This window comes from Paramormyrops kingsleyae, chromosome 9, assembly GCF_048594095.1.
Source record: "Paramormyrops kingsleyae isolate MSU_618 chromosome 9, PKINGS_0.4, whole genome shotgun sequence".
Taxonomy (NCBI): Eukaryota; Metazoa; Chordata; class Actinopteri; order Osteoglossiformes; family Mormyridae; genus Paramormyrops; species Paramormyrops kingsleyae.
In genome coordinates, this window is record NC_132805.1 from 6,183,068 (window position 1) to 6,196,040 (window position 12,973).

The following is a 12,973-nucleotide window of genomic DNA, read 5'->3' on the forward strand; positions in this document are numbered from 1 at the left end:
CTGCGTCAGCTGACCGAAACTCACGCGGTTCATCGTCACGTGACTCGGCGCTTCTCCGGCCGCAGCTAAACATGGCGACGGCCGCTTCCTTGCTGCTCTCTCTCTTCATTTGGCCGCTTCTTACGCGGCCAGCTTTTGCTTTCCTCGACCGAGGCGACACGTACCGTCGGAAGGTAAAAAGGAGCGGCCTTCAGTTTCATCGGCTTTAGAGCCGTAGATACAGTAATGGCTGGCGCTGGCTTTCGCTGTTTGTTATTCCTGCGTAGAAGCGATAGCTGCCTGGCTGCGTTAGCACTTCAAATAGATTATTACGGTTATTTTTGTACATTCAGTTTCGATCACTGGGTAAAACTGTACCGGTTCTGTTGACGAGTCGCAAGTTAACATGAGTTTAAGATCTTAATTTTTCTAAATTCGGTGTAACGTAACTAAATGCCAGTTCGGTCCAGACAAAATTGATTATTAATGTGTGAACACATAAACCTGGGAGACTGGCATACTGTGAATCATTCATGGTAGATATCGGCTATTGTGGGGCTGCAGATATCAAGTGCTAAAACACAAATATTCATGCCTTGGGTAAATAACAAATTGGTTAACAGTTTGATACAATTCCCTTTCCCTCTCGGACCTTGTCCTTAATGCCTGAACCAAAATGAATATTTGTCATTCAGTAATTTGACTTTCTCTACCTTAGGTGTCTCTGGAGTTGAACCCAGGTTTAAACTCTTCACATACTGCCCCTCTGGGTGTTATTAATCTGCTGCATGTGAGGGCAACAGGGAACAACGACACCCTGCATTTTATCTTCTGCAGCCAGGGGGCGCCAGCAGTGCTGTTGGTCCACACCAACTCGTCCTCTTCCTCTTTGAAGGTGGACTGGCTTAAATTTCTTTCAGGCAACCTCTCTGGCAGCCTGAAGATAGAACCAGAAAATAGTGTCCACTATAGTAGTGCACTGGTCTTCACTAGAGTAAGTGGATTCTCCATTCTTCCATTTGTACTTTTGTATGTCTTTATTGTGGTTCTTCTTTCCTTATTCATTTTGGTGTGGTCTCTGAATCTTAAATTCAGCTCCAAAAATGACACACAACTATACAATCACTCCATGAAGATATGTGGGCATGCACCAAGCTTGCTACAATTTATCTTCCCTCTCCCTTTCATAGCTGTGGGAGTATGATGACGTAAACGACACAGCGGACCCCACACATCTGCCCCCCTCCAGTTTCTTTCCACCCTACGAGCTCCAGAACTTTACCTGGGAGGATCTCAACAGAACCCTCAACTATACAACCCACACCGCCCAGCTCTGTGGAAAGGGTCCCACGGAAAGTTTCCATAATGGCTCCTTCTGTCTGGGGGTGAGTGTTACTCTTACTCTATCCACTGAAGACTCAAAACAGATGTTAAATATTCTGATAAACAATAAAATTGGCTGATATAATTTTAGATTTGATTATTTAGATTTACTAACTGAAACGAATATCAGATTTAAAATAACACACATATAATGCAAGCTATGTTATTAACTAAGTTTTTAGTAACCTTATAAAAACCCAAAGAAACAATTAATAACAAGTATTGCACTCTCAAACGAGCAAACTTTAAAGTATGTCGTCCATTCGCACAGAAAATGACTGTCTGTTCCAAACTTACCGTATTACAGAATTTCCATTCGCAGCCAATTACTGATAAGTCTTTGGTCGAACATACTAATAATCTCAGGCTAAGACTGGTATCTTATGAAGTAAGCGTAGATTTGGCCAGTGAGTGCACTCCTTTTCTGGGTGCTTCATAGACGCGTCATTGCTGGGTTATCCACTGACGCTGATAATCTGTTCAGTGCAGCCTTTTCACTATTTTAGGATGTAGGAAATTTCTCTTTCAGTGAACTCTTTCCTGGCCAGTTTGGTATACTTTTAAAACTTGATCTCTAATTTTCTACTTTTTAGTGATCATGCAATAGTGAATAGTTTAATTTGTATCTATACAAAATAAAATGTTTGCACAAATAAAAGTGTTGTCACCTATGGAAGTGTATAGCATTCATCTGGGGGGAAAAAGTTGTTTTTCCGAAAGAATGACATAATCATCTTGTTTTTACAAGCAGTGTTTTTCTGAATTGAGATGATAATCCTGTTTTTATGAGTAATATTTTTCTTCCAGGTGAATGCATTATGCTTCCATAGTCCCTTCTTTCAAGTGTGAATAATATACTGGGTTTCACTTGTTGGGAGCTCTTGCATCACCTAGTTTCACTCATCTGCCTCCACAGTTCTCTGCCTTTGAGTCGGAGGGGCGTGGCCCGACTTGGCCTCGCCTACTTCACAACGCTAATGCCTCTCAGGTGCGGTTCTGGCTAAAGGGAGTAACAGGGAGGTCCGGTTTCTCCCGCTTTGTTCTGGAGCTCCAGCACATCGATAGCAAAGAACTGTCAAGCCAAGTTGAGACACTGAGGTCCATTGATGATGAGTACACGCCCTCCATTTTCCAAGTAAGTTACACTCATCTCGTATTGATGATTTCAGGTGGCTTGAAATTAGTTGAACCCCTTAATTGTACTCGGGGTATCATCTGACCCCTGCTGTGATCATTCTCCCTTCTGTAGGTGTCACAGTGGGTGTTTAGTCCCATCAACTCTACTTCACCCATTCTCGGATACGTCCAGTGGAAACCAGTAGCTTACCGTACAGAAAGTCCCGTGCTTAATGACGCCACTCCTTGTCGGCACTCGCACCTCATGCCCATGGACCAGCTGCCCGCCTCTGACCTTTTCCTGGCATATTTTGGCGATGGTTACAGTGCCCACGGGCTTAACGTGACCTTCAGCATTGCGGGAGACCCTTTCTACAACGCCACTGACTACCTCAGCTGGTAAGCCGTTCAAAATACTCTGTCCCACAGCATCCATTTCTAAACCAATATTTTTATAAAGTAGCGCAGCCACCCAATTAAATATCATTACCTAGTGCTTCCTACTCTGTGGTCGCATCTGCAATCCTGTGATATTTGTGTCATTCTTGGGATTTACATTTTTATTATAAATCCTTTCTGGACACATTGGCCTCTGATTTTGCTGTCACACATCAGGATGCAGTGCTCTGCTAACTCACGTTTCCCCCCCCACCCCCCACTTTGGCTAGCAGTTGAACAATGATAAACTGAGTTTTGCTGTAGCTCACTGTGTAACTTTGTAACTGTCTTGTGGGCCTTTTTGTTAAAATGGTGTCTAATAATCAAAGTGATTAGTAAGCTTTGTATTTTCCTGTTAGCTGACCTGCGGCGTAATAGTGGACGTTAAAGTAAGTAACTCCTGTGCCTGGTCTCTCTTCAGGACCGTCTTGGTGGGTCTCGGCTCACCTCCCACCGAGTCCTTCTCAGCCCTGGTTATAGGCATCATGGCTCTGGGGCTGGGCATTCCCCTGGTCCTCATCCTCCTGGGTGGGGTGTTCGTGTGCGTCCGCAAGCAGCGCTCTGTCCCACAGGGCTATGAGCCAATCAACTAACAGCCAGGCTGCGTGACTTTGTGGAGGCCTGCTTCCCATTGGACGTCCTCGCATGCAGGTCTGAGGACCAGCCTATCTGACCACTGTACCTTCCAGCAATAGAAAAGAGTCATGGGTCCATAGCTGCACCCTGATTTACGCTGTTTCGTCGTCTTTTTCATTTAACACTGCCAGTTCCTGCACTTTAGATATCTGCTAAGAGGTATCCATTAACATAATTTTCAAGAGCACAGTGTGTGAAAAGCATGTCATAGACCTGTTTGAGTTCAGTGTACAGCAACTAACATGTGGGCTTTGTTGCAATTTTTAAATTCTAGATTGCTTAGGATGGTATAATGTTAGTTTCTGGTCTCCAGTTAAGCCAGGAATAAGAGGGATTTTAAGAGTTTATCTTAATTTTTCTACTTAAGGAGTTTGTTGCTCAGATAGAAGGATACAGTTTGTACAGGAAATGACAGATTTCAAATGGACTTTTGCTAATCTATTTTAAAGGTTTTGAATATAGGTTATAAAGGAGTGAACTGTTTGTTTCCAATGGAATATTAATAAATTGAAATATATTTTTGCTCCGAGCTGGTGCTTATTCCTGTATATTAGCATTTTGTTCATTATGATCTTGGTAAATATTACTTTAATGTACTAAATATTGCTGTTGCAGAATAAAGCGTTGTTTAGAGTATTGGAGAAGTCCCTGTTGCTTTGAGTTCTGCTTCCCTCACCCCCCAGCCCCCCCCCCCCACACCAACCAGCACAGCCAAGACTTGCTGTAGCATCTGCCTGGTCACATCTATGGTGGTGGAAGATAGAACAATTTTTAAAAAGAATGTTTGTTACTTCAATGTTGTTGTTTATGTTAAATATTGGTCAATGATCACTCTTTGTCAATCAAAATTCAATAATTGCTTGCTAAAATTAATCAAATAATACAAATTTACTCTGGTTTAATTTTCACAAAAAAAGGCAAATTGGCCTGTGTTAAATGTGAGTAATTCATTAAAGATCACGTCTAGCTAAATCACATTAACCTCAAAATATTGCTTCTTTTTCATTTTTTTCAGCTAGAAATGCATTTATCTAACCACTAAAGCCTGCAAAGAATTGTTAAATATGTTTTACCCTTTCAAAAATGTTCTAAAAAATGTTATGTTTTTCTCAGCAGCCCCTGGAAATATGCTGCTTGTAATTGTGTGTGTATATATTCTCATCCTTTCATATTAAATTTTCCTCCGTTTTCTAGAAATCCTTTTGTCTTGTACTGTCTCTTGCTTTGATTAAAATGTACATAAAAGTAAGCCCTTAAAAATATTGATTAAAACTCAACACCAATTAGGTGTCATGAAAAATGATCACTTCTGAAAGATCAATACAAATGCATGCTGTTTGTCGTCTGCTACATTTCAGTATTCTTTTAGGTTTAAAAAACCCCAACCCCAAAAAATAATGCCACCAGGGGTACTGGAGGAACATGGAGGGCCCCAAATCCACTACTGGGGGGGCGCCAGTAGTCAAATTTACCTAAGGGGCCCTCATCCCTCAGTCTGCAAATTCTATCGACTCTGGGGCCGGTATTTCTTTAGATTGAAAGTGCCCAAGCAGGGGGCCCAAAGAGATATTTTGTCATGGGGGCTACGCCCCTCATCACCACATTACTTTATAAATGTTGGCTCTTTTCATTAGTAGATTTACATTAGCTTGGCAAGCCCGGATCCAAAGCAAATTTTCAATTATCACGCCCACACACACACACACACACACGCCCACACACACTGGGCAGTTTAGAGGCACCAATTCATCAAACGATGTTTTTCAAGTGCCAGAAAAACCCCACGTAACATGTGGAGGACATCATGTGTTGCACATAAAGCTGGTGGTGAGATTTGAACATCAAACCCTGGATGCGTGAGGTGATGATCCCACCTGCCATGTACTCTGGGAAAATGAAGAGCTGAGTGTGACCAAACAGGGTGCCCGTCCTCTCAGAACTGGCTGACACATATGGACATGGTTTTTAAAAAAAAAAAATTTTTATTAAAGATTATCATTTTGTTTATATTGGAATAAAAATCACTAGACAATTATATTACACAACATAGATTCTGTTCCTCACCAGCAAGATGGCCAATTACCTTTAAGATGCATTATAGGAGACAAATACCAGATCCCAGTAAAAGCCAGACAGGATTTGGTGCCATGGTTCACCAGTGCCATGGTGAAAAAATCCCTGTAACGGCATGTCATGGCGAAAATTCCCAGTACGAGAGTGCTATTGTGAAAATACCCAGTAAGAGAGTGCTATTGTGAAAATACCCAGTAAGAGAGTGCTATTGTGAAAATTCCCTGCAACAATATGACATGGTCAATTATAGCTAGTGTATGGCATGGTGAAAATTCTTAGTAATAATATGCTATGCCAAAAATTCCCAGTAAGAGTGTGCTATTGTGAAAATTCCCAGTAAGAGTATGCCATGGTGAAAACTCCCAGCTGGTGGGTGGCTTGATGAAAATTCCCAGCAACAATATGACATGGTCAATTATAGCTAGTGTATGGGATGGTGAAAATTCCCAGTAAGAATATGCCATATTGAAAACTCACAGCTGGTGGGTGCCATGCTGAAAATTCCCAGTAAGAGCGAAGCTTGGTGAAAATTCTCAGTTAGTGTGTAGCATGGTGAAAATTCCCAGTAAGAGCATAGCTTGGTGAAAATTCCCAGTAAGAGCATGGCTTGGTGAAAATTCCCAGTAAGAGCATGGCTTGGTGAAAATTCTCAGCTAGTATGTAGCATGGTGAAAATCCCCAGGAATAGTGTGCAGACATTCCCAGTGTCTTGACAGGATGACGTATAAAACAGGCAGAGGGAAACTCAACATAAATACATAAGTGCTGCACACTAAACAGGGGGGTATAATGCAGACGACAAGCCGTCATATCTGTGCACGTTTATAGTGCTGCGTGTCCAGGAGGAACGTCTGCTCTTCGTCACTCTAGGGCTTCTCCTGTCTCTGGGTCTATGCCACCGTCTACCTCTGAAACGAAACCGATGCACTGGTTAGATGGATTCAGGATTCACAATGGTAGAGCCATGGTGTGGCGGGCAGGGGAGAGACAGCTATTTCTGGTGGCAAGCAACTGAAATCCGTTGCAATACCATGAAATAGCCTGTAAGTGGCGACCTAATGTTAGGGAAGTGTGGTTGGGATTGAAAGGTTGCTGGTTTGAATCCCTGACCAGCAAAGTACCACTGAGGTACCCTGAGCAAGGTAGCGCCCCCAAGCACTGCTAAACAATAGCTGCCCCCTACTATGTCTCTTAAATGCGGAGGACGCATTTCGTCGTGTGCTGTGGTGTTTCAGCAATGACAATTTTTCACTTTTGTGAAAGTGGTAAGAGGCTAAGCGTGGGACTAGAGCCATAAGCTCATTCCTCACCCATGCTGCTGTTGCAGGGCTGTGCGATCAGGTGCTGGTGAGGATGAGCTGGCGGGAGATTCAGGAGCACAGGGCCCGGGACTGTCACAGTGCGGGGCGCCAGGGGCTTGGGCGAGCACTCGATGCCGCCTGGGTCTACAGCTGTAGGGGTTTTTGGGGGGGGGGGTCAGAACTGGGTCATTGCGGGGCGTTATCCCCTTGGTCAATTTTGCGGGATTATTGGAGATCAAAAAAGGGCAGTTGCTCAGACATCACCCCCTCCTCCATCCCACCCCAAACTGGCATTAATGGGCACCCATAATGTGGTATGACATTTCAGAGGGCTCTTAAATTGTTGTGCTTGTAATGTGACTCTTCACCACCACTCATATATTTCACACATATGTAGTTCGTTACTGCTTCAGAATAAATTATGTTGTACTGGTGAGTGAGGAATCATACCAAATCATGCAAATAATTTTAAATTAGCATGTGGTAAGGAAATACATTGTAAAATATGGGGCATACGTTTTGATTCTTGTCTTCTAATTTTGCCCAAATACTCGATCATGTTGAGTTCCTGCCAAAAAAAAATGATTATGTGACTTATAGACATTACCGAATTCCACTTGTGGAAGGTGGGTCTGAGGAGCGGGCAGACACATGTCGCTTTGGGAATGGGACTCCTGAGGGACTTCGGCGGCTGCACGCCCGACGTGAGACGACGTGGCGCCACCATCGAGCTGCGCCCAGTGCTGCACCGACGCGCTCTGGATGTCTGCGGCGACAGCCGAACATCGATTATTCGACCAATCATCTTTGTGAGCAAATTCACAATCATAATACTTATATGATACAAAATAATATTGGCCTACATAAAATGTTTCTGGCACGCTCAGTAGCCTATAGGCTAGGTGTTGACCATGGACTTAATTTCAGTCTGCTTAGTGCAGAAACACATTCCAGTGCTTAAGATGTATATAAAAGCAGAGCAATCTCTCGTTTTAGCAAATAAAATGGCTCTTTCTAACTTCCTACATGAAGTCGGAACTTGGAGAGTCACGACTCTCACTTCTGCTTCTGTTACAATGTACCATATTTATAACAGCGTTTTAATTACAGGTCATCTGTTAATGCTCCAGGCTTCGCACATAATGCTTACGCAGTCTAGGTAGAGATCCACCTTTCACTTACAAAATAGCTGTTGTTTACGCGTGTGTAAAAGCTTTCACAACAACAAGTTACTACTAACCAAAGCACAAGAAGCTAACCACTAGCAATTCTCGATTTTCATTAGAGAACAGTACCCGTTGTTCATTGTGTATTCACTGTTAGACGAGTCTAGTATAAAAGTCCCTAAAAGAACACGGATCACCCTTTTTTTTTAATGCATTTGATCGGAGTACCAGGTAGTGGTACGTCACAATTACACACTTTTTTTCTGATGAATATCCCAAAATGGTGAAGTACTTAATACGCTGTTATACAACTGACATGACCCAGCCGTTCATTACTAAGGTCTTACCGTAGCATCTGCCTTTCCGCAGTCTGCGGAACGGGCAGTTCTCCCGGATCCGAAGCAGGCAGGCACAGTGTTTCCTTCGCCCCTGCGAGGTTGCCATTTTCCGATCGCGCTACATTAAGGGTAGAGTGGCAACGAGTGTTTACGACCCCGACTTTACAGCTTTTAATGCAACCCCCCCAGTCGTGGTACGGCTATCCGAAGGGTACTCCCACGGCGCTTCACTCCCTAGTCAATGCGCCACCAGGTGGACGCACGTGGGATTTATGGCAAACTTTCTGCCCTCCGACAGTTATTAAACTTGTTTGTCTTGTTTGCGGTGTGACGTAAGCGCCCCAACAGACATGCATATTCGGAGTTTTTCTAGTTTCACGCTTCGTTTATCCATAAAATAACATAGTCTGTGTGCAAAACTACAAATAAGAATGAATAAACCTGCAGGGAAAACCAAATATTTCAGTCATTTTAATCAGTTCTTATATATACTAAAGCGCAACATTACATATGCAAAAAAATGATCAAGTAAACAAAAATACAGAATATAGAACAAAGGCAGCGGCGGCAATCATGCAATAACAAAAATGCTCAATATAGCAGAATTGTTGCTACATGTCAATTTCTTTGATTATTGCACTGTTTTGATGATCATTCAGTGGCATGAAATGGGTTAAAGCATTTTTCCCCATCCACAGATTTGTTTATTTATAACAGATTCAGACTTGCTGAATTTCATGGAGAAGAAAGACACACGAGAACAGAAGACCCGAATGACAGGCTGGATACACCACTGTACAGTCTTACACTTAAAATTAGAAATTAGTGGTTTCCCCAAAAAGGACCACACTTCCCATCTCTTTGAAAACATCTCATCTTAAATATCAATTAACAGAAACCACAGGAGAGAGGAAGCAATATCCTTCAGGGTGTGTAATTACAGTCCAGGAGTGTCCAGTTTCTGTCACACATGTGATACATAACAGCCCTAATGCAGCAGATTCCCCCAGATGCAGTAATTTTACAAATGCAAATCGTACAGCACTAAGCAATTTCCACATGGAGAAAATAGTTCCAGATCCACCATCACTCTTGTATTCTGTATTCACTTTCCGGTTCTGCGATTGTCCAGTGGGCCGCATCTCACCCCTGTGGAGCCAAAAGCCCAGGAAACCGGAAGAGTCGTGTGGCTAAATTCTCCCATCTCTCTCCAGGGGCTCGATGCTCCTGTGCTTTAGCCCCAGAAACGCTGGCGGGGGGCCTCGGCCGATTCGGGCAGGGGTTCCACAGCGAAGATGCTCCCCCCGGCCTCCACCGTGAAGATGAAGTACAAGTTCGCCCCCAGCATGGCCAGCACGGGCAGGAAGGACATGCCGAACCCGATGCCACGGGCGCCATTTCCGCCCAGAGCTGCCAACAGCCAGTAGACCAGCCTGCGGGGCACAATAGGATTAGCAGGATACAGACTGCACCTCTAGGGAATACCAAGATACACTATACACTTAGCACCAGTCTACACAATGACTCCCAAGTAACTCCAGACTAACTGCGGCGTTCCAATATGAAACAAAAAGCTGTAACACAAGTCCCAGTAAACCCAGAATTACCCCTGGAGCTGTGAAACAAGCTGTGGATCACAAGGTTTATGTTGATTGTTGACAAATTTGAAGTCATGTCACAACGTGCATTTTTAATAACAGCACTCCACTACGTAACAGACCTAAGGGTTCATGCCGAATTACCTGCCCAAAGAAAACATAATGGTCAGCAAAGGCACCAGCTTCAGACACTTCTGACTCAAGTAAGTTGCCATGACAGCCAACTGCAGGAAGTAGAGCAAGAAAAGGGAGATGGAGTCGTGGATGTAGTGCCGATGGACGGCCACCGCCCTGGGCTCCACATGACCTTCATACATCGGTTCCACATAACAGAACCGTAGTTGGGACACACCCAGAACCAGAATACCTGCAAACGGACAAGCAAAGACATCACTGTGACTTTTATTCAAAAGGGTCCTATAAGCAAACAAGGTCACCATGGCAACACGATTCACTTCCTTACCCATGACAATAGGGACGATTGCAAAGACCGAGCAGCGCAACGTGTAGACCAGCCTCTCAGGGGCAGTACTGAGCAGCGGGGCATCAAAGGGCAAGAAGGCATAACCACCCCACACGAGGACCGGGAAGATCAGAGCCGCCATGATCATCGCCGCCGCGGCTTTCATAGTGCTGCGCACATGGCTGTTGTAGGCTTGGCGAGACAGAGAGAGACAGCTTCACCAACAATCATCCACGAAGCCCCATTTAGGAGCTGCCACACTAACCGATGGATTTCACCACATTAACGCTTTAGTGAGTCACATTAGTCTTGGCTCCAGGCTCACCATGACTGAGCACAAGCAGTTAGCACTGGATGGATGCAGTGTGTTTTTATTCATGCAGTACAGTGAGACGGCAACGTGTAGGAGGATTTGCTTAAAACAGTTGCATTAATTTTGAAGCCTACTGGGACAATATAGAATTTTACCATATCCATACCAAAGTGGCTTATTAGTGACTGTAATGATAACTAGCTTAGTCGGTGGAATCGGGACGGACATGGTATTCGGTGCACTTACACATGTACGGCTTGTCCGTTCTGTCATAGTAATAGCAATCTGACGGAGCCCCCTGGGAGCCATGGCAGGCGTGATACGCTCCTTCGTCTGCCAGCAGGGGGCAGTCGTCTCCCAGGGTGTGCCGTTGCTTGGAGAGCTGCAGGATGGTGACGTTGGGGTCGAACACCTGAGCGGCCTTCTCGGGCATGCTGTTCCTCCGGCTGCCCGCGTCGCCCCCCTCCCCCGTGCCGCCATCGCCCTTCTCCCGGCTGTCCATCCCCAGCTTCCTCTCTTTCTCATGCCAGCCGTCTGACAGGAGCCTCTGCTTCAGGCCCAGCTCCCTCTCGCTCTCCGTCCTGCTCTCCTGACCTACGTGTATAGACCCAGAATCTAGGCTCCCCCTGTCCTCCTCTGTTGCTTTCTTTTCCAGCATCCCTTCCTTACCAAGGAGTACACTTCCTTCTTGTTCCTTATCCGCCATTTCTTTGGGCCCCCGGCAGGGCAGGGTGCTGGGCTCAAACCTGGCAGAGGAGACACATTGCTCCTCGTCCCATGCCTCCTGCTTCTTCTCATCTTCCTCCAGCCCGTTCTTCAGTTGAGCCTTGGGCTCCACTATGACTCCGATGGGCTGGGGTACTTGTTCATCTGGATTCGCACTCACAGACGGGATTTCAGTCATTTTGTAACGTCTGTGCCTTTTCGCTGCAGTTGGACTTCCTCCCAGTCACGCAGTTTGGTTAGTTCCTGATTGTGTGTCCCAACATGTCAGGCTAAAGTACTCTCAATGTCCGGATTCAGAGCCCTTTGTCAACATCAAACTTTACATTTCTCACTGTGGGGGGAAAAACATGTCAAACAACAACTTTGCTTGCTACGGGTTGGGGAATTCTCGTTTCAATAACTGTTGCTTTTAAACGCTTAGAGAAAAACCAACACTGGTGATTGTTTGTGCACAAGACTTTTATAAAGCTGTCAAAACATTCCTAGATTAATGGTGTCATACTCCCACACACGATCAGGACAACAGACCACTGACAACGTTATTTTATGTCACATCCTACTCCGGGTATTACTGACACAATGAAAACGATCATTTGTTCGTACTTGTTGGCCTACAATACGGCTTACAACCGATATCAGCAACCGAGTGACCGACTCTGACATACCTAAGAAAAACTCAACAGCAATAAAGATATCAGCCTGGTTTAACAAACGTAAAACCCTACAGCCCGAACAAAACCTTCGGAAAAGTCCCCTGAATGGAAAATATAAACATCTGACAAGCTTACCGAGCTCTGTATTCATCGTAAAGGAGGAAATACTAAAATGACCACGAGAGCGCGTACTGCGGGGTTTCTATTGCGAAACTCCAGCAGACCGGCGGCGCTCCAGGTGCGGCCAGGTGAAGCATTAAAGGGAAGGTCGCGTGTTAAAGGGACAGCGCCTTTTCGCCCTTTCGTCACGTGACACGCGGTTGTGGCTCAGGTGCAGCGCGGTACCTGTCAGCGATTTTAATGTCTGGTAGGATTGTTGGTCAACAATTAAAAATGGAGTGATTTTTAAAATGCGACAGCAGTCATAGCAGCTAGCCGATTTTTTATTATACTCGTGCACGTTACATTAATTATTATTCATATCTGACATATATACTGTATTACTGTTGTATTCCAAGATAATCGCATTTAAAAATATCACAGAGAAGGCCTTTGCAAACGTTTCTTAAACATTCTTAAATGGACAACTCTCGTTTACTTCATCTTGTGCCTTGAATGGAAATTTCTGTTTGACCAGTGTTTCCTGGTACAATTTTATACTAGGTTTAGGATGGAATCGAAAAGGAACCCTAAGTTATTGACATACATACATTGCAACTGATACATTATCTATTTGCAGTGCATCGTATAGCAATATTTCAAAGAGAAATCATGCGCACATTACAAAGTA

The 12,973-nt window shown here is 44.4% G+C and overlaps 2 protein-coding genes across 2 annotated transcripts; one reads left to right on the plus strand and one right to left on the minus strand.

Moving 5' to 3' along the window:
* Nucleotides 1-12: 12 nt before the first annotated feature.
* On the plus strand, nucleotides 13-4,749 carry glmp (glycosylated lysosomal membrane protein). Its single transcript, XM_023801390.2, has 6 exons — nucleotides 13-173; nucleotides 698-973; nucleotides 1,170-1,364; nucleotides 2,279-2,497; nucleotides 2,612-2,877; nucleotides 3,338-4,749. The coding sequence occupies exons 1-6, from the start codon at nucleotides 72-74 to the stop codon at nucleotides 3,507-3,509; spliced, it is 1,230 nt and encodes a 409-aa protein (XP_023657158.2). The 5' UTR covers nucleotides 13-71; the 3' UTR covers nucleotides 3,510-4,749.
* Nucleotides 4,750-8,888: 4,139 nt separating this feature from the next.
* Nucleotides 8,889-12,458, minus strand: tmem79b (transmembrane protein 79b). Its single transcript, XM_023801194.2, has 5 exons — nucleotides 12,319-12,458; nucleotides 11,051-11,861; nucleotides 10,492-10,683; nucleotides 10,173-10,395; nucleotides 8,889-9,863 (listed from the first exon to the last, which is right to left on the minus strand). The coding sequence occupies exons 2-5, from the start codon at nucleotides 11,706-11,708 to the stop codon at nucleotides 9,665-9,667; spliced, it is 1,272 nt and encodes a 423-aa protein (XP_023656962.1). The 5' UTR covers nucleotides 11,709-11,861; nucleotides 12,319-12,458; the 3' UTR covers nucleotides 8,889-9,664.
* Between the last annotated feature and the right edge of the window lie 515 nt (nucleotides 12,459-12,973).